We start from the raw sequence: 22,168 nt of genomic DNA, 5'->3' as shown, positions 1-22,168 counted from the left end.
AAAAAAAAAAAAAAGCAAATTTTTTTTTTCTTGGAGGGCCAGAATTTCTAACTAAATCTACATGAGACTTGTTAGGCCAGATCTTTAAATTATAGTCATTGCATTTAGATTCCATAAGTTAAAATGTTACATACAAGTTTCTCTCCCAAGAGTTCACAGATTTTTCAGTGCTTATCTTTGTCAATATATTTCCAGTAGAAACTTAGATAATAAAAGCCCATGCAAATAATCATCCAGTATTATTGCATTTCAATCATTCCAGCCCCCAAATTGCTATGTATATTACAGATGCTGGTACTTTTTCAATTTAAATCCTGGAATAATGTCATCAAGGCCTTGTCTGAGAATGCAGTAACATGAAAATTAATTTTCTTCCCATTTTATTTTAATTTTATGTTCAACAAAAATATTGATAGTATGTGCAAGTGATGATATGGCTATCACATTTCACATTTTATATAAGTACCTGATCAATGGTAGAATAAGGAAGAATTTTCTTCCATTTATCTATCTTGTTCCTACCCCATACCACTGCCTAACCAGCTAAGTCTCAGATCCAAGTAGTTTCCATTATTTTTTTGAAAGAAAAATTGGAGAGGAAATGTTGAATCCGTAGCATTTGAAGGCCGTGAGGTCTCTGTTTTGAAGAGTTGTTTTGTGTAAGTCTTCAACCAAAATTAAATAACTAGGAATTTTATGACTGGGTCTCTGCTCTTTACAAGACTTGAGAATTGATTGTGAACTTAAATGCCTTTGTGTCCCTTGTGCTAAGCCATCACTTTTTAGCTAGCATTCTCATTTGAGTCTCTGTCCTAGAAGCATAAAAAAGGAGACTTTTCTCATTTACTCATCTATTTCTTGAAGAAACTATGACAGCAGGTGAGTCTATTGTGGAATTTGTAAAGTTGCAAGAACTCAGATTGCATTCCATTCAGAGTCTGTTCAATAGAATCGCTTTTCTGGCCTTTAAAAAACTTCGATTGCAACTCAAGCTAGATAGGAGGTTTTATTGCCACCTCGTATGTTTATCCCTGATAAGATAAGGAGAGGAAATCATAAGAATTGTATATCTGCTTTGAAACCAGCTCTAATCAGCAACGAGGACAGTCATGACTTTACTTCTAGACTCATAATTTATTTCTGTCCCGGGCACAATGTAAATATAATGAAGAGTAAGATCGTTTTTCTTTTTCTAGTTGGTTAAATAAAACTAGTTTTATTTTGCTTTGGAGATATGGCAGCAAGCAGATGAAAGGGCAATATCAAGTAATCACAAAAGGTGTACAGGAATATATTTCAATATTGGAGTTTCCCTGAACTGTCATTAAATACAAAAAAAAAAAAAAGAAGAAGAAGAAGCAGGATTATGTAAATACCTTCCAAATTGAAATTTGGGTTTTTCTATAAAAGTGTGGCACATTGCGTGTGCCCACAGGAAATAGATAGTTGAAAAGATAATAAGCCAAACTTTTCTACTCACACACATGTGCTTGTCAAGATAATGTGCAATATTAAAGCATGACGTTAAAATTGAATTTAAATCCACAAACATGTCCCCCAAAAGGAAGTCAATATATAATAAAGGTCATTCTGAGCTAGAATGTCTGAATTATAGACAGAGTCAAGGTTTAAAATCTTTTATACCCTTTCAAAAAATAAAATGTCCCAATAATTAAAACAAAAGTCATTTATTTTTAATATCTCTACATAATACCCCTAGTTTTTAATTCTTTTGCTTGGCATATAAAAATAATATTTTATAATTGATATTAGGAAATTATTATAATTAAATATTAGCAATAGAAATAAATGTGACTTTGAGAGTTCAAAGAACCTAGGGGTCTGAAGTAATCTAATCAACATAGTTAACAGTCTACAGCACTCTAAGAAATGGTACCTGGCACTACAACTCCCTTTAATACCCTCATTAAACTCACCACTTCACTATAAAACAGCTCTAGTTGTTTAAAAATGTGCAGTCGAAATATACCTCCCTGCTGGGCATGGTGGCTCACACCTGTAATTTCAACATCTTAGGAGGACAAGGCAACAAGATTGCATGAGGTTAGGAGTTCGAGATCAGCCTGGTCAACATAGTGAGACCCCATCTCTACAAAATAAATAAATAAATAAAAATAAAACCAGCCAGACTCAGTGGCTCAGCCTGTAATCCCGCGCCTTGGGAGGCTGAGGTGAGTGGATTGCCTGAGCCCAAGGGTTCAAGACCCGCCTGGGCAACTTGGTGAGACCTCATCTCTACAATAAACCAAAAAATCAGCCAGGCGTGGTAGCGCATGCCTGTAGTTTTGGCTACTTGGAAGGCTGAGGTGGAAGGATCGCCGGAGCCCAGCAGGTCGAGGCTGCGGTGGCCAGGAGCGGCCACTGCACTCCAGTGTGGGCGACAGAGTGAGACTCCAACTCAAAAAAATAAATAAATAAAAAATAAAACCAAACAACAGAACCAAAAAAAAACCCTTTATATATATACCTTTAAATATAGATATATTTGGAGAAAGAGAGAGTGAGACAAAAAATGTGTACATATTATAAGAAAGGAAAACTCTATATTAAAATTGCAGATGGATACAAGTCATATTTGACTTCTGCAGTTACAAGAGTTGCTCAAAGTGGTTAGCATTAGCATTCAGACACTTCTGATTATGGTGAACTAAAAGTAATACATAGATAATATCTGTAAAAATGTGCATACTTTTTTGGCACCCCCGGTATGTGTGTGTATGTGTGTGTGAAATCTGCCTCCTAACACATCCACTTAATTCTTACAATACCTCTAAATCAGGACCTTTCCAACTACCTCTGAAAGGCTTACACAGAATGAGACCACTTCAGGGGAACTGGTAGCCTAAGAGATGTGTGTCTATTCTAAAGAAGGGTCTGATTAAAGCAAAGTGGGAGTACTGATGTGGTGGCTCACACCTGGAATCTCAGCACTTTGGGAGGCCAAGGCAGGAATATTGCTTGCACCCAGAAGTTTGAGACTAACCTCGGCAACATAGGAAGACCTCACCTCTAAAAGGTACAAACAAACAAACAAGCCAATAAAACAAAGTGGGAGTATGCTAGAGGAATGTCATCTGACCAACCCCCAAAAGGCCTCCCAGACTGTCATGCACTGTGGATAGGCCCTGGTACTCTGGCCTATAGGTACAAAGGTTTGATCTTACAGAACTCAAAACTGAAGGAGTTGAAGAAAGCTGATCTATGACCCTCCTGTCTCCCGCCCCCCAATGCACAGCAATTCAGAACCAGTCAACCCACTCAGATGGAATATATAACTGTCGATAGATAAGAGGCGTGGCATTGTCAAAGCCATTCTGATGTGTGGGCGGTAGAAGTCCAATTATTTTAAAGCTGATTAGAGAACAGAGCATGAGGAGAGATAAGTGGGCTGCCTGAGTCAATATTTAATCACATCAAACGCTAATGATCCTGTGGGTCCATCTTGCACCTGAGACTCTGGGTTGGCCGCTCAAGTTGGTTTTTCAGGACACAACACCATAGATGGATAGATGATTCAGCTTGACTTCTGGAATGTCTTTGGCCAAACTCTAACCTTTGTCCAGAGGGAAATATTCTTTCTTGAAATATGGATAGTTTTAGTCAATAGTCAAATTTTACACTGTCATATTTCTGCTTTGATCCATGATTTGTTACCTTGATAAATGAATTCTCTGAACAACATCATTTTTCCAGCTTTTTGGGGAAAGGAAGGCAGGGGTAATGTTACACACACACACACACACACACACACACACACACACACACAGGGCTATAATGATTTGAGTCGGATCTGCTAAGTCTGGCTGTGCCCCCTCTTTACCCACTGACCTCACTTGATTGGCAGTAAGGTAAAGCCTTGTTATTTGCTGTTTTCTTTGTCTCTTTGACGTCCCCTCTTTCCCTGAAAGCACCAGGACAGAAACAATATGTTAGCTGTGCTACAGAGCAGCCCACTTCAATAGCTCTTGACTGGAGTATTAGCAATGGGCATGAGCAGCCCTATTACCTCTGCTGCAAATAACTCAGATTATACCAGAAATTGCTTCTTAAAGGGGTCAGTAACACTTTCAGAACAAACCATTTGTAAACATTTAAACAGGAATCTGGTAGAGGATTTTACACAGAGACATGAGGAGTTTCTACCATTGCCACTATCTCTTAAAAGAAAAAACACAACTTTGTAAATGGAGGACAGAGAAATCAATGTCTAAATCTTAAGCCACTGGAGGAACCATGCAGACTTCCAAAGTATCATTGTTATATCACTTTAAATTTTTAAATGTTTATTATTACAGGATACCTGTTATACATAAACACCAAAGTCCATACACATATTTGTTTGGGTTATTAGATTTCTGTGTTTCTACTCTTCTCAATATACTAAAATCTCATTTCTACAGTATGTCTATTGCATTAGTAGAAGTGGTAATATATTCAATCAACTGTTTACTTGGTTGGATTGGCTATAAATTTGTTGACATGTATTAATGATTCCTCATTTTCTTGCCTAGAGATCATTTCTCTACTCATTTATTTGCAATCTCTCTACATTCTTATTTGACAGTATCCTATGAGCAGCATAACAGCACTCCAAGCTCATAAGGAATAGTGTAAACTAATTAGCCAATTTTATGATGGAAACTATTCCCCTCCTTTGTGATCACCCTAGCTGGATAATGAGCTTCGTGAAAACATCCATCTCCCGCCACACTAAGGCAATGGCCTCACTCAAGCCAGCTTGTATGTTGCCCTTAGACTTCAGTCCATAATTGTAAATGTGGCACAAATCCAGAAACAAGCTGTCACTGTGGGGTGAGGTGCAGTGTTAAAAATAAAGTAGCCTAAAAGTGAATTTTGAGTGAAGAAAATTCTTAATCTTCTCTTGCAATCGACAGAAAAAAAAATAGACCTAATAAGATATGTTTGAAAAACACTAGAACTAAAAAGACAGTGTGTAACTGAAATGCAGGGAAGTCACAGAAAAGTCCCCCACATGCAGGTGTACAGAAGCACTGAGGGGTTACTAATGAACCCTAAATTGAAGTGTCGAATAGTTTGTTATGGGAGGAAGATTCAGAGATAAGAGTGAAAATCAGTGCTGGCTCATTGCATCAACAGTGGGATCGATCGACACACCCACTGCTGAAGTTACCTTTAAACAGCAGGCGCATGCTTTGACCACTCTAGCCCACAGTCCCCTGGCCTGACATGGGACGAGCTTGGTCTTGTCCACAAATTCATGAATTATCCTGCTCCCATTTGGGGCATATGTTGGAAACACAGAAATCTAATAACCCACGTTGGAAATTTCACCCAACACTACCTATTTTGGTTTTGGTGTATTTGTTTACAGCAGATGCAATTTGCTACCAAAAACATCACCACACAAAATTCCAAAATCACTTGAAAGAATAGAGGAAAAAACAAAACAGAAAATTCTGTACGCTTGTTAGTCTTCTTCATTGAAGTAGTTCATTCAGTTTAATGGCAGTTATCATTGTAGAAATATTATATTGCAAAGGATTGTCAACCACCATAGCTAAAGAGACACAGATATAGGACAAATTGCTGACTTGAATATCATCTACAAGCTCTCTAGCATGCCGTATGTAACTTGAAATATATCCCATCATAACAATGTATGTAAATGTACTAAACATATTTAACAATTTATTTCAAACTTCCATGTTTTGCAGATGGCATCAGGATCTTAGAATGTATAGATCTTTTACAGTTCTACTTAAATATAAATAATACATTTGTCTGATTCAGAGGTGTGTTTTTCCCTGATAAATATGCTTACCACGCATGACTGTCAGTGAAAATTATGAGGGTACACTACAATAAAAACTATACTCTATGTAGATATAATAGGAAATAATCTATGTCTTAAAAATAGGAATTAATTTATAATCTTCCATTACTGCTGACTAAGTACTGTGGTGTTGGAAAATATCTTTAGATTGAAGAGTATCTTTAGATTGAAGTCAAGAAAGCTGTATTTTTCATGCATTAGGGGAGAAATTTTCCAAAATATCAGATTTTCAGATTTAGGAGAAACTCAAAAAAGGCAAAAGTGTTATTATAAAATGAACATATAAAGAATCAAAAGACCACTAAAAGATGGCATTACAAATATGAAGCAAATGTATTTGGACTAACAAAGGTCAGAAAAGTATTTAAATGTCTTTATAGAAACATGACAAAACAAATAAAATGTGTTGTTAATGACAGAAGAAAGGGTTCATTTTAGAACATGAGTTTTTTTTTTTAAACTGAGTTTTCATTTCATATAGCATTGTTAACATAGGTCAAATATTTTGCATTTAAATACACTTACAGCATTCGGTGTGTACTTGTGAATGTCTACATAAGTGATTCTGAAATAACATTTGCTCTTTCAATAGCTTTATTTTAGCATTAAAAAAGTATGGGTGCTAGTAAATCTTTTGTTCCTAGTAGATTTAAAAAACCTGAAAGAAGACATTTGTTGAAATTTGCATTAGGTTTGGAAAATGTCTGTCTAACAATTGAGCGTGGCCATATTTTCACTTTTAAGCTCTCACATTGAGAGAGTATCAAGGTATTACAGCAATTTACTCTTAGGGACATTATGCTGGGCTTTGAAATTTTAAAAATAGGCTATTTCTTCTTGGATTATGTTATGATCAATGTACAGTCCCTGTGCAAGGAAAATTAAAGCTGTCTGACAACTCTTAGAAACATCATTGGCTGTTCAAGATGTAGGAAATTGCATAAAAGCTTAAAAAGCACTGGATAATTTTGCAGTTTCATCTCCACACACAATTGTAAAAGTGTCCATCTTTCTCTTCTTTCTCCTTCTTCCTTCTGAAGCAAGAACTTTTAGTTCTTGCCCTTTTAAATACCTTTGCCTCCTGTGACTTTGCTTCTTAATGTATGGTTGATTTTACTGGGCTAAGAATGTATTTACAGGGGATGCTGGCTTTTATCTGTGTCCACAGAGAATGCTAACAAATTAGAAGAAAGTGCCAGAGAACACCACATCCCTTGTCCAGAACACTACAACGGCTTCTGCATGCATGGGAAGTGCGAACATTCTGTCAATATGCAGGAGCCATCTTGCAGGTAACGGTTTTACTCTTAAACTTTTATAGTGCGTAAAGTGAAAACATAGAAATAAGATTCTAGATGTTTGTGGAGAATTGGTTGGCATTCTGCTTGAATGGGTGATTAGCAACAAAGCTTTCCTCTGCCTCTCCCATGTCTGTCCACACACAATCCCACACAAGCATGTGTGCATGTGCCTTACATACCCAAGTACTGTGTAACACACATCACAATATATACCATAAACCATAAAGGGTGTGTGCCTAACACACCCAAGTACTGCATAGCATGACAGGATATAAACAATAAACCATAAAGTGTGTGTGCTTTACACACCCAAGTACTGTGCAACACATACTTACAATAAACCATGAAGTGTGGGTCTTACACACCCAAGTATTATGTCACACATCACCATGTATAACATAAACTACGTGTGTGTGCCTTGCACGCTCAAGTAGTGAGAAACATATCACGATATATACCATAAAATATGTGTGCCTTACACATGCAAGTACTGTGTAACAAGTCATGATATATGCCATAAGCCATAAAGTTTGTGTGCCTTGCACACCCAAGTACTATGTATACACCACTATATATGCAATAAACCATAAAGTGTGTCTTACACAACTCAAGTACTAGGTAACACATCACTATATATACCATAAATCACAAGATGTGTGTGCCGTTCACACCCAAATACTATGTAACACGGCATGATATAGACCATAAGCCATAAAGTGTGTGTGCCTTTCACACTTAAGCTCTATGCAACACATCAGCATATGGTTTCCTAGAAGAGTCAGCAATTGTCCTTCGTATATTACAAAGGCACAGGCTCCTCGTCTTACCACTCCTTTGCCTGAAATAGCACAAAGCTTGGCAGATATCAGGTGCTCAGTGAACATTTTTCAGATAAGTGGATGAAGCCTTATGTCCATTAACGTAGTTGCTTCTGTAAGATCATCTCTTCCAAAGTCCTCCAGGCCTGCTGATAAATATCGTCAATACTTGTCCTGTCGGACACCTGGTATTTTCTGTGGACCTGCTCCCCATAGGCCCTTGTAGTGAGGTTGGTCCCCGCACTGGCCAGTTTCAAACTCAGTAGAGACACAAATATATTGCATATCTGGACTTGGCTTAAAATATAAATACTTGCTGCATATTCATGTCTGAACCATAATTATTTCAGAGATCATAATCTCAAAATTAAAAAAAAATTTAAATTAATAAGTGGCATAGTCTGTGCTTTGATTCTCTCCTTCCCTCCTTCCCTCTCCTCCCCTCTTTCTCTCTCTCCTCTCTCCACCCTCTTCCCCCTCCCTCTCTCTTTCCCTATCACCATCTCTTCTTCCCCCTCCCTCTCTCTTTCCCTATCACCATCTCTTCCTCTCTCCCTCTCCCCGCTCCCCATGTCTCCCTCCTGTCCTCTGTCCCTATCTCCCTCTTTCCTTGTCTCCCCCTCTCTCTCCCCTCTCTCTCCTGCTCCTTCTCTCTCACTCCTTCCCTCCCTCTCTCTCCATCTTCTCTCTCTCTCTCCCTCTCTCTGCCTCTTTCTCTCTCTTTTCCTCTCTGGCTCACTCATTCTCTCTCCCTTCCTTTCTCCCTCTTTCTCCCCCTTTCCCTCTTACTCTCTCCCTCTCTTCCCTTCTCCCCCTCTCCCTCTCTTCCTCTGTGCCTCTCTCCCTCTGTCCCTCTCTCCTCTCCCCTTTCTCTCTCTCTCTCACCTAAAGCTTTCTTGTTTTCCTCCACCGAATCCACTAGCACCTGTAGTCCAGTGAACTCAGGCAGTATAACATAACGTAACTCTGTCACTCCTGCCCCTCCTCACTCCCCAACCCAGTCCCTTGATAAAGCTTCCCTGAAGAAAGATCTCCAGATGCAGTCAGGAGACATTCAAAGTGAAGGAGCAGAATAGTTCCACAAAGACAAGTCATCCCCTTTAGTAGTATTTCTTTTCTTTTCTTTTTTTTTTGTATGAGCTGTTTCCTCATTTCTTTGTCAAATGCTAATTTTAGTGTACAGATGGTCTACCTGAGCTTTCCCATGAGGGATGAGTAAGGAAGAAGCCACACTCCTTCCAGGATGAACAATGCGTGGACTTGTTTTGAAGACCAGTACTACTTACATCATAATTGATTTTTTCGAACAAAGTTTAGCTTTGACATCAGATGTTCTTATGACCAACAAATTAAAGAAATGTACCTCTGATCCTAATATTCCTCAACATCTATTCTAACAATAGCAAGAAAATGTTTTATCCAAAACAAATAGACTTTTTTTGTGTACCCATGTCATCAGAAATAAATCTTTCTTCTGATGATCTTTTTGTTATCTTGTGTAAAGAACAAATTAAATGAAATGTAAAGCTCACCTGAAAAATAGAGAAAGAACATTTACCGCTGGACATGTGTTCTCCATATTATCATCAAAACAATTTATCTACAACTCTTCAAAATCCGTTATTATTAATACAAAGAGAAACGACATACCTTACAACCTAAAAACACAAAGAAGTCTTGCTGCAAGTAAGAAATTGAGAATTATATCTATAAAGTAGTTATTTATTTAGAAAGGGAGACAGCCCTAGTTTTGTGGTGAAGATAAATGCCTGTTGGCCAACTATGAAGATGAACCCAACAGCTAAGGTCACCCAACGATCTCATTTTTTCCAGGTGTGATGCTGGCTACACTGGACAACACTGTGAAAAGAAGGACTACAGTGTTCTCTACGTGGTCCCTGGTCCTGTACGATTTCAGTATGTCTTGATTGCGGCTGTGATTGGAACAGTTCAGATTGCTGTCATTTGTGTGGTGGTCCTCTGCATCACAAGGTCAGTAACTGCACTGGGTGCCGGCCCCCTACTCCCAAAGGACTATGTTGTTTCTCCTTTGTGATGTCAGATCTCTCTGATTATGAGACCCTCCCTGAACTCTGCAGCCATCCACTCTTGATGCATCCTATTTCCGTATCATAAGAGCATTTGAATAGTCAAATGGAAAAGTGTGGCTTTTCATGTTGTAGGGGCACTAATTATTTGCCTTAGTTTTGCATTATGATGAGGATTATTTCTTTTCTAAGCAGAGTTCTTCTTTTTTTCTATCATATAATGCCAACCTTTGTCTAAATATGCTTTTTTGTTTTAACTATAAAAGGTCAGTCTTCACTGAGATTAACAGACTGTGTAAATGACCGGCATATCCTGGCCTTCCCAGGTCAGTATGCCAAGTGAGGCTGGATTTTATACAAGACTTAGATAAGTATTGAATTATAGGTATGATTTGTTGCACTTCTATTTACAAGTATAGCTCGCAGATATAATCAGTTTCAACATAACCTGGTATGAACAACAGATATATTTTTATCTTAAGATGACAAAATAGCTTTTAATCACAAAATAAAAAAATTGGTTGTAATGAGAAGGGTTATATTAGAGTAAATGAAAACCTTTGACATATAGAAACATGTAGCAAATATCACAAGTTTTTATATCAAACTCCTAGACCAATCCAAAGGTCATTTTTTCCTGGAGACCCAGGTTGGGAGAGACATGGAGGTTTCATCCAGTTTCAGCAGGAAAGAAAACCATGATTAATTAGTGATGTCTGACATTGGACTTGAAGTAAAAAAGGGAGACCAGATATCAGCTTAATTTCATTAGTGTGCAAACCCATGGTAAGCAAAAATTAGACTCTGAGCCAAATGCATATCCTGTGTAACCAGAAAAGTCATTGAAGATACTTCTTTCTGACCTGATTTCATTCTCTTTAAAAAGTTCCAAAGAAGTTTTTCAAGGTTTTCGCCAAATTCACAAGGTATTTAGCCTTTCTTCATTTGTACAGATCTACAGTAAATCAGAATGTTTCCCTGAAAATCATTTTCAAAAGACATGAAAATAAAAGAAAGTATCATATCTTTAAAGAATAAAGGCCATAACACAGCACAGTATCTGTATTGCACTATCATCTTTGAGGACAAGTGTGGCATTTGCTCTTGCAAAAGACAAAATGTGGTTCATAAATCCTCACCTGGCCTAAAGGCTTAAAGGAAGATCATTGAGCAGAGCTTTGGGCTCCTTCAAGCCAAGCTGAGTTCATCAACTCAATTCTCACGTTCAGATGCCAAGTGAGTCAGTGGATTATACTAAAATAGATTCTGGGGAACATAAAGATAACTCAAGAAACCAAAAATACTGAGTATGAAAAGAAATGACAGAAAATAATGTAAAACATAGGAAACTCTGCCATGTTACTCTATGAGTCTTGTGCATTCTAATATCTAGGCAATGTCAAAACATGGGAAACAAAATTTATATTTAATGTATATAATCCCTACTTCAATTGCTGACACAAATGCAAAATTTTAGCAGATGTTTTAAATTCTGTTGTTAGTCATAGCTTTCTTATACATAATAAAAACAACTGAATTATATAGGGATCTTTCCTCATCGGGAATTGTGTATTTGTTATGTGTGTGTATCATATATGTATAAACATACACACATACATATACACATTAAATAACCTTACAAAGAAGGAACAATGATCTCACTTTGAGGATAGAGACCCTGAGGCATGAGAAACTGGCAGATTACTGACATCACATGGCCATGCAACATGGGCAGCATTGGCATCCAGGCTGCCAGGTGTGGGGCCTGGGCACTTAACCACCACTCACATTGGCCTTTTCTGGGAGGAATTTTGTATATTCTGATGCTCTAGATCAGCAGTCCCCAACCATTTTGGCATCAGGGACTGATTTTGTAGAAGATAATTTTTCCACAGATCATGAAGGAGGAGTGGTTTCAGGATGATTCAAGTGCACTTGTTGTGCACTTACTATTATTGCATTGCAATAATATAATGAAATAATCATACTACTCACCATAAAAAAGAGGCGTGGACGAAGTGGTAAATAAAATAATGGGTGGGCCATGTACCGTCTAAAATAAGTGTCAGTTTATGGCTTAAAGCCTGACACCAGATGCAGCTGTATTGAAGTACATCAACTCACTTACTACTCACTGATACAGTTTTGATATGAGTTTGTAAGCAACTGATATATTATTGTCTCTGTGCAGTCAAGCCTCACTGCTAATGTTAATCTGTATTTGTAGCCACTCCCCAGTGCTGGAATCACTGCCTCGGCTCCACCTCAGATCATCAGGCATTAGATCCTCATAAGGAGCTCACAGCCTAGAATCCCTCACATGTACAGTTTACAGTAGAGTTCACGCTCCTATGAGAATCTAATGCCATCGCTGATCTAACAGGAGGTGGAGCTCAGGTGGTAATGAAAGCGATAGGAAGCAGCTATAAATACAGGTGAAACTTCGCTTACCTGCCGGCTGTTCACCACCTGCTGTGCAGTCAGGTTCCTAAGAAGCCATGGACAATACCAATCTGTAGCCCAGAGGCTGAGGACTCCTGCTCTAAATTACCTAAAATGAGCTCCAAATTAGAGTAAGCTCCACTTTTCATACGACCTTTTTCATTTTCTATGTTAAAGCAAAACAAAGCCTATTCTCCGTTAATTAAGTTAGTTAGTTATTTTGATTTGGTGTTTTACAATGTAACCCTGACTGGAGTACAGTAGTACGATCATGGCTTATTTGCAATCTCAACCTCCTGGGCTTACGTGATTCTCCTGCCTCAGCCATTCGAGTAGCTGGGACTACAGGTGTGTGCCACCATGCCCAGCTAATTTTTTTTTTTAATTTGGTAGAGATGAGGTCTCACTGTGTTGCCCAGGCTGGTCTCAAACTCCAAGGTTCAAACAGTCCTCCCACCTCGGAATCCCAAAGTGCTGGGATTACAGGCATGAGCCACTGCACTCGGCCTCATTCACTTTTGAGGAGGAGAAATAGCACATAAACTAAGTGAAATGCATTTTATAAATCTGCCCTAGGACCAGCCAACCTTCCAGAGCCTTTCCAGGACTCATACTCGTCAGTAAACTACACTAGTTTCCAGTGTGGCTTCTTTCACTTGCTTAAACATTCTACTCTGAAACCAGACTTTCCAGGCAGGCCATCTCCATCTCTCCCTCCCACTCCCACTTCCACCTCCAGAAACCTGAGCTCCCTGGTGACCTGGCCACACTTCCCTGTCAAGACCTATTTTAAAACATCCAATTGCTAAAAGATTTACAAAATTACACTGAGCAGAAGTCCTCATGTTTCCTTTCTTTTTTTTTCTTTTTTTTTTTTGGTCTTTCTCTCTTTTCTTCTGCATCTCTTTCCTTTCTCCTCTCCCCTTTCTTTTTTTTTTTTTTTTTGAGTTGGAGTTTCACTCAGTCGCCCAGACTGGAGTGCAGTGGCCGCTCCCGGCCACCGCAGCCTCGACTCACTGGGATCCGGCGATCCTTCCGCCTCAGCCTTCCAAGTAGCCGGAATTACAAGCATGCGCTACCACGCCCGGCTGATTTTTTGATTTATTGTAAAGATGAGGTCTCGCTGCCCAGGCGGGTCTCGAACCCGCGGGCTCAGGCAATCCACTCACCTCAGCCTCCCAAAGGCACGGGATTACAGGTCTTTTTTTTAAAAAATACCTTTCCCTTTTTTCTTTACTATTTCAATCAAATACTGCCCTTCTGCTAAGCACATCATATGTCACAAAAAATATGTACATCTAGAGACATGTTTCAAAATGAAGAGTTGCTCTGTTGAGAAGTTAGGTTCTCAGTCTTTTTTATGTTCATTCCTCACTTGCTGAGAATGTGATTTCCCTCTCCATGTTTATTTAGACAGAACTATCCTTACCCAAAAACCACACACACACACACACACACACACACACATGCACACACACACACACAGCTCAAATGCATACTATATACCGGGAGTGCCAAAAAAATGTACACACATTTTAAGAGATGTTATCTATGTATTATTTTTCGAAGTTAAATTGAATTATGGCAGCAATGTGTGGATATAGAAGTTAAACTTGAGTTGTATTTATCTTTTGTTACCAGTATATATTAAGACAATTTTAATACAATTTTTTTTCTTTCTTAAAATGTGAATTTTCACTTTTTGGCACCCTCTGTAAATATGTGTGTGTGTGTGTGTGTGTGTGTGTGTGTGTGTGTGTGTGTGTGTGTGTGTGTGTATTTATATGTTTACATATTCTCTGACACCTCACAGCTTATTATAGTAGGATTTTATATTAACTTTATCTTGTTCTTATTCATATAGTCAACTCATTCTTTGATTACAAGAAAAAAAAACTGGATCAGAGGTTTTCAGATAATTTGACTGAATATTAGATTTTTATAGAGGCCAAATAATTGATACCAATTCATGCCTCTAGTTTATAGTATTAATATACAAAAATGTTATTAGTCTGAACCAAAACAATCTCCCTTTCCATTACATACCAGATATTAACAGTTGGTTCATTCTCTGGTTTGATAAGATTTAAACTCATAGTATTGAAATGTCAATATAACATTCATTCTTAAGACATTTAATATATAAAATTGTGGAAGACCTTTAAAGTGAGATAAGATGCGATCACAACTTGTTTGATCACATTGTGCTGAGTCACTCTTTGTGCCTTAACGAGTAAGCAGTTAAGGGCAAAGTGAATGTCTTCCTCTTCCACTTCTGCCTCTGTTTTTCAGTTCTCAACAGAAGCTTAATGACAACTGCAAAGAGAAGCAAAATGATAACTTTTCCAAATAATCTCAGCTTCTACTAATAAATTATTCCATCTAAAATATTTTAATAATTTGCTTAACCCACAGCTTTCCTCTGTGACTGTAGCACCAAACTATAGGGAATCACATTGGACTAAGATCTGTAAACTTTCCCACCTTCTAGGAAATGCCCCAGAAGCAACAGAATTCACAGACAGAAGCAAAATACAGGGCACTACAGTTCAGACAACACAACCAGAGCGTCCACGAGGTTAATCTAAAGGGAGCATGTTTCAGTGGCCGGACTGCTGAGCACTTGGACTACATGATACAGTATTATAGATGAAAAGTAAGACGAGATCTACACATGTTGCCTTGCATTTGTGGTAATCTACACCAATGAAAACATGTACTACAGCTATATTTGATTATGTATGGATATATTTGAAATAGTATACATTGTCTTGATGTTTTTTCTGTAATGTAAATAAACTATTTATATCACACAATATAGTTTTTCTTTCCCATGTATTTGTTATATATAATAAATACTCAGTGATGAGAAAATATTGGCATTCTTAAATTTGCGGTATCTCATACCTGTAAACATAATCAAACTAGTACAATCTGTAGGTACCAATATTTCATCTTTCTCCACACCTTGAGACACCACATTAGTTTGTACAGGACTCAGTGGTTAGGTTTTGAGTTATTCCAAGATCAAGGGAAATGATGGTTATTGGAAAAGAGAAAAAAATAATTTACTTTATATCGAGTGAGGATAAAATATTTCAGATCTTTGAACCATCTCTATTTCATCAGCTTTCTTCCCTAGCCTTCCATTTTCATCCCCAGAGTAGAAAAATTTCTGGCATATAAATTAAATAAAAGAAAAAGGGAGGGAAAGTGTTTTATAACTCATAAAGGAGAGGGAAAGAAGATATTGGTTTTGATTTGGGAAGCAGCCTAGACTCTCCCAGTGAAGTGCATCACCCAAAGTGTCCTGAAAAAGTTTCATATTAGGTAGACACAGAGCAGCAAAATATATTCTATTTAGGTGAGTGGAATAAACACCAGGGGAAAAGTTTAATAACACCATTAATTGTGAAACACCAAAATCATGAATTGTCAAAAGCACCTTACCATATTTATGGTATATGATTCTTTAAAGAGCAGTTAGAATCACAACCAAATACCCCATGAATAACTGGATGATGAATGCAGCATCGTTATTTGAAATGGAATGAAGATGATGGTGGTATTTCATGAAAACAGAAACGTGTTTTGAGCATATTTATATGACGAAATAGGAAAGAAAATTAATACCATGGCATCTAAAAGACCTTGGTGGAAAATTGATGTGAATTTATGCTTGATTTGTGCATACAAATAGGTAGCACCACTTGGTTTGAAAAAAAAAAATAAACTGTGAAAACTCAAAGAATAAGATGAAAATAAATCAAATAATTGCCTTATCATCGTTTAGTTCTGCAAAATTTTCCATGGCTAACATAGTAAATGGAAATAAAGCTCTCTTTGTCTCCTTCAAATGACCTCTCCGTGGACTAAGAAAAAAAAATGACATAATGTGTCCAACAGACACAAATACCAAGTCAACACGTTCTGAATATAAAATATTCAGTGAAAATTTATTTTCTGAAGTGATATTTAAGATACTTGTTAAAACATAAATAAAGGTGACAACCTAAATAGGATTTAGGACTGAAAAACCTGGTTTTCTAGGTTAGACATCACTTTGAAAAGTGTTAATTTATTGGCATAACCATGACTTGAGTGTTCCCATATATCAGTCATGTGCTATTTGTACAAGACAAATTCCTTTTAAACTTCTGCATAGAAGTATAGCTTGATAAACAGGTAGAGAGATGTAACTAGCCCTGGTCTCCTTTGTAAGCTAATAGTTGTGACAAAGAAATTCTTTCTTTTTCTATAGGAAAAGGAAAAGAAAAACCACAACATCAACAGAGATGTGTAGCATTAAGAGTAACTACAGTTCCACTGAGTTGTGCTTATAAGAGTATGAAATGAGTATGGATGTACTAATAAATGTACATTTTTATCAAAGGATCATAATCCTGAGTTCTTGGAGTTAATGGTACAATACACTCCTGTCCTCCTCTGTGCTTACCCCTTGGAGGAAACTCTTTTTGAAGATGTATAACGGTCTTAAGTGAGCATATACTGTGTGTCTATTGGAGCATATACTATGTGTCTATACTACTAGCACTATTGGAGGTCCTAGAGGATGACCAAGTATGTCCGCTGCCCTAAAAGAACTCATGGTAGCTCATGCCTGTAACCCCAGCACCTTGGAGACAGAGGAGAGGATCGTCTGAGCCCAGGAGTTCAAGATCAGCCTGGGCAACTTGTCTAGACCACGTCTCTACAATAAATTTTTAAAAATTAGCTGGGCATGGTGGTGCATGCCTATGGTTCCAGCTACTTGGAAGGCTGGGGTGGAAGAATCGCCTGAGCCCAACGGGTCGAGGCTGCAGTAGCCATGATCCTGCCACTGCATTCCAGTCTGGGCAACAGAGTGAGACTCCGACTCAAAAAAAAAAAAAAAAAAAAGAGAGAACTAATAATCTAGTCCTGACACATCATTATCCAGCCTCCCGGCCTCTACTATATATTTCTTATAAGCTGGAATTTCATTTTTGAACAATCCTAATTTTTCAGACAATTCTTTCTTGTATTGAGTTGAAATTTACTTCTATGTTGTTTCTTCTCATGGCTTCTATTTTTTTCTCTCTGGAGCAAAGGAGTAATGACTTGTGTATTTAAAATATAAAGACAGGAATCATGTCTTTCCACTCCACAGCCTTGTTGCATATACTTTCTTCTCCAAATGAGACATCCTTCATGTCTTCATGTACTCCTCATGTGACATGATCTCCACATGCCCTGGCATCTGCATCATCCTTCCTTGAACAAACCCTACTTTGTCATTATATTTCTTTCAGTGTAGAGCTCAGAATTGCACAACTATCACAGTTGTGGCTTGACCAGCACAGTATACAGAAGAACTTACCGAGTGCAAATTTAACTAAGAGCAATGACTTCTTCACTGAAGTCCTACTTTGACTGTAGATTTGCTGTGGAACCATGAGCAAGACATTTCACATGTCAAATCTCAGTTTCCCCATCCATAAGGTGACTTCTACCTGGTAATTTCAAAATTCTATGCATTCAGAAGAAAGGCACCAACTTTTATTGCTCCTAACTCAAGATCATATGAACTATTTTTTATGACTTATCCTCAGTTTAAACTCAAAACTCTTTTTAAATAAACTGCTAACAAGCCATGTCATTCACTCATTCACTCATTCATTCATTATACATTCACCAAGGCCTCCAGTTACAACATCATGCTAGAATACAAGAAGACAAAATTCAATAAGGCAGAGTCCTTGCCTGGAAGGAGCCTGCTGTCAGATCATCTGGGTTCTTTGCATCAAAGATCTCACGGTCCTGTGGGGGAGACTGAGAAGTAAATAAGAAATTACAAAGGCCGGGCTCCGTGGCTCAGCCTGTAATCCCACGCCTTTGGGAGGCTGAGGTGAGTGGATTGCCTGAGCCCGCGGGTTCAAGATCCGCCTGGGCAGCGAGACCTCATCTCTACAATAAATCAAAAAATCAGCTGGGCGTGGTAGCGCGTGCCTGTAATTCCGGCTACTGGGAAGGCTGAGGCGGAGGGATCGCCGGAGCCCAGCAGGTCGAGGCTGCGGTGGCCAGGAGCGGCCACTGCACTCCAGTCTGGGCGACAGAGTGAGACTCCAACTCAAAAAAAAAAAAAAAGAAAAGAAATTACAAAGAATGTAACAGAAGCTCTGATCCCAGTCAGTCCAGAGTGTGTGAGGACCTTACAGGAGGAGGGACCTGCAGGCCAGGTAGGTGTCCTCTTCACTGGGGGATTTCTTCATTCTCCACACATACTATGCCTTCTTGCTTCTAGCATTTTTTACACTCCTCTACTTTCTTCACGCCCTTCTCTTCACAAAACCCACAGTGAATAAGAGCTGATCAGTGAAACCTCTATGACCTCCTTGTCCTCTTGGCCATGCTCCTAGGGTTCTGTTATGGTTCTTTCCTTTTCTTTCTTTCTTTGTTTTTTTTTTTTTTTGTGGTTTTTTTTTTTTTTTTGAGTCAGGTTCTCATTCTATTGTCCAATCTGCTAGCACAATTACAGCTCACCGCAGCCTTGACCTCTTGGGCTCAGGTGATACTCCCACCTCAGTCTCCTGGGTAGTGGGTGCTACAGGTGTGCACCATCAAGCCTGCCTAATTTCTTTTAGTTTTTTGTAGAGACAAGGTCTCACTATGTTGCCCAGGCTGGTCTTGAACTCTTAGCCTCAAGCAATCCTCCTGCCTCAGCCACCTAAAATGCTGGAATTGGCCTTGAACTCTTAGCCCCAAGCAATCCTCCTGCGTCAGCCGCCTAAAGTGCTGGAATTAAAGGCATGAGCCACCACATACAGCTTTTATAGTACTTTTCATGTTGTTCCTTAAGGATCCACATGAGTCTATCTTTCCTTAGCCTCAGAGCGATAAAAAACCAGGAAAGGAGTGTCTTGCCGATGGTTTCCATTCATGCAAGAAGCACTCACGGGGTGCTCGCACTGTGTCAGTCACTATTCTAGGGTGCTGTGATGCAGCAGTGAAGTGGCTAACAGGTCCTCATTCACAGGCTCAAGTTTTAGCAGAGGAGGTAGATGAGAAAAGGGGATTCAGCAAACAATCAAGAAAACTGGAACATCTTTAAGTTCCACTTTAAGATTTACAAATAGGACACAGTGACTAGGGAGGGAGTGAGAATCGGGTGCCTCTAAAGTGAGTATAATATTAAAACTCAGCCTCTGAAGCAAGGCAGAGAAAAGCACTGGTTGAAGCTCCCCTCTCCTGGTCACCTAACCTTGGTCAAGTTGCCTGACTTCATTATGCCTCATATTAAGGTGGAAGAAAAATGTTTTCCCATGCCTGGTGTGACTGGTATGAGAAATGAACATGAAACCCGCACTTGTGCTCAGAACAACGACATGCACAGAGTAAACTTTCAATATTGTTTAGGGATATGATACATATTTCTTGTAAAAATAAAGATATTAAGAAGAAGAAACCATATTTCGTCAGTTAAGTAATGCAGAATGGGGTCAGGCATGGTGGCTCATGCCTGTAATCCCAGCACTTTGGGAGGCTGAGGCAGGAGGATTGCTTGAGGCCAGGAGTTTGATAGCAGCCTGGGCAACATAACAAGACCCTGACTCTAGAAAAAAGTTCAAAAATCAGCTGGGTGTGGTGCCATGCACCTATAATTCCAGATATTCGGGAGGCTGAGGTGGGAGGATTGCTTGAGTCCAGGAGGTTGAGGCTGTAGTGAGCTATGACAGTGCCACTTTACCCCAGCCTGGGCAATAGAGAACGATCACATCGCTAAAAAGAAAATGATAATAATAATGCATTCTGACAATCATATTGTCAGAGTTAGAAGTAGTCAAGCAATCATCTTCACCCAAAAAAGTGTCTCTTAACTTTGAAGACAAGAGAACTGGTTTGTGTGCTGGGAAAGTAAGGCAATGTCAAGTTAAGAAGCAGTGCAACTCCCCTAATTCTTCTTTCCCAATGGGCTCAGTGGTGTTATGTCTAAACAAAAAAAGAGGTCTTTCTTCTATTTTAAAACAGGTCTATCCTGATACAGCACATACTATTTGACCTTTTTGTGTGTGTCCAGACGCAGGATAAGTCAATACTGCAGTGACTTTGCAGGACCAAATTCTTTATTTGCATGAATCCTTTAGGGGAAGTCAGTGCACATGATTTGCAACAGAGATGGTCTCCCAGTCCTCTTAGACACTCTACTAACATTATTATCTTCAGATGCTGCTTCTTTTTGTCAAAGTTGTACAGTATCTGCACCACTCATTATCCTTCCTCGGTTACAATAGACGTTTCAGTTATGTAATTAATCATCTGGATATCAAAACCAAAACTTTTTCATTGAATTCATTGACATCTTCATATAAGCATCCACGGGAAGCTCACATAAAGGATGGATAAAGGAAGGAAGAAGGAATATATAAAGTAGCGGGATTGCTTTTATAACCCATGCATAAATATACAGATGGTGTAGCCTTTTGAAATCAGCAGCAGGAAGTTATGTGCCACCTGCCAGTCTCATTCAGGCCTCCTTCCAGCCTGACCATGGACAGAAATCTACTTTACAGGTTGCCCACTTTGGGACTTGGTTGATATCCATCTCCGGTAATACTAAATGGGTTCTTTTAACTTGGGGGTTTTGTTTACTTTTAACTTTTTCATTAATTTTCACTATTTCTCTTATATCAGGAAAGAAGCAAAGAAAATCATGCTTTCCTCTATTTCTCCAAGGCAGATTTAATCCAGGACAAAAAGCTCGCTCAGAGCTAATGGGAAGTCCAAATTTTGGAGGGTAAGGGAGAGAGGGACAGGAGCAAGGCCTGGCCTTCTGTTTCTGGTGGTTCTGTTGCCATGGATAGGCCTTCTAGGCTTTCTGATATTCTAGAAGAACTCTCTTCACATGTGATGGGCCACAGCTACCACCCAAGGCAATCACCCGAGGCAGCATCTCAGGTTCTTACTCAGGGTGTGTGCTGAGAGAGCATTCTGCCCTTTCTCTCTGTGAGTATCTCCCTTGCAGGATTTCCTTCCATTCTCAAAATAATCACCAGCTCTTTTTTTCACCTCTTGAAGTATCCATCCTCCATTACAACCCTTCTCTGCTACGGTACAGCTGAATTCTTTTCCATAATCTTAGACCTTAAAAACACAGGTCTTTTAATGAGGTCAGTTATGAAAACAAAGCACAGAATAATGTCCCAAATGACCACTACAGTATATCACATTATTAATAATTGTATGGAATAAATAATACTTTATTAACCATAAAGTGGGAAAATATAGATAAGCCAAAAGTATAAAATAATCCCACTGCCAAGAGAAAAGCAACATGGTATTTATGGATATTGTTTCAGATCATTTCTGTGAACAGATGTTGAAACAAGATGCATTAATAAACTGAATCCTCACTGAAGAATAAGCTATGGAGTTTAATATCATTTAGGCATAATTTATCAAGCTACACTTCTATACAGTGTGTCCCTTGTGTAAGTTTCCCATCCTTCTCTTAAGAATCAGTGAGAACTTTTAAAAGTTTAGCTGGGTTGACCAGGCACAGTGGCTTACACCTGTACTCCTAACACTTTAGGAGACCAAGACAGGAGTATCACTTGAAGCTAGGAGCTCAAGACCAGCCTGGGCAACATAGTGAGACCCCCATCTCTACAAAAAATACCCCTTTGCATCTTTATCTTTCTCCCTACCCCATCCCATAATTAGCCCCCCCCCCCCCCCCCCCCCCCC

General features: G+C 38.8%; 1 protein-coding gene across 1 annotated transcript in view; it reads left to right on the top strand.

The window, feature by feature from the left end:
• Positions 1–15,319, top strand: part of TMEFF2 (transmembrane protein with EGF like and two follistatin like domains 2) — a gene marked incomplete at its 5' end in the record, with an annotated part of 250,373 nt that extends 235,054 nt beyond the window's left edge. Inside the window, 3 exons of the mRNA XM_008061457.2 lie at positions 7,005–7,128; positions 9,789–9,947; positions 14,937–15,319. Coding sequence (XP_008059648.2) covers positions 7,005–7,128; positions 9,789–9,947; positions 14,937–15,033 — 380 coding nt within the window. The remainder of the gene's footprint in view (positions 1–7,004; positions 7,129–9,788; positions 9,948–14,936) is intronic.
• Between the last annotated feature and the right edge of the window lie 6,849 nt (positions 15,320–22,168).

The sequence above is a fragment of the Carlito syrichta genome, unplaced genomic scaffold, assembly GCF_000164805.1.
Source record: "Carlito syrichta isolate Samal-C Ts95f unplaced genomic scaffold, Tarsius_syrichta-2.0.1 Scaffold305263, whole genome shotgun sequence".
Lineage (NCBI taxonomy): Eukaryota > Metazoa > Chordata > Mammalia > Primates > Tarsiidae > Carlito > Carlito syrichta.
Note: the sequence above shows the minus strand (reverse complement) of the source record. Positions and strands in the feature narration are given on the sequence as shown.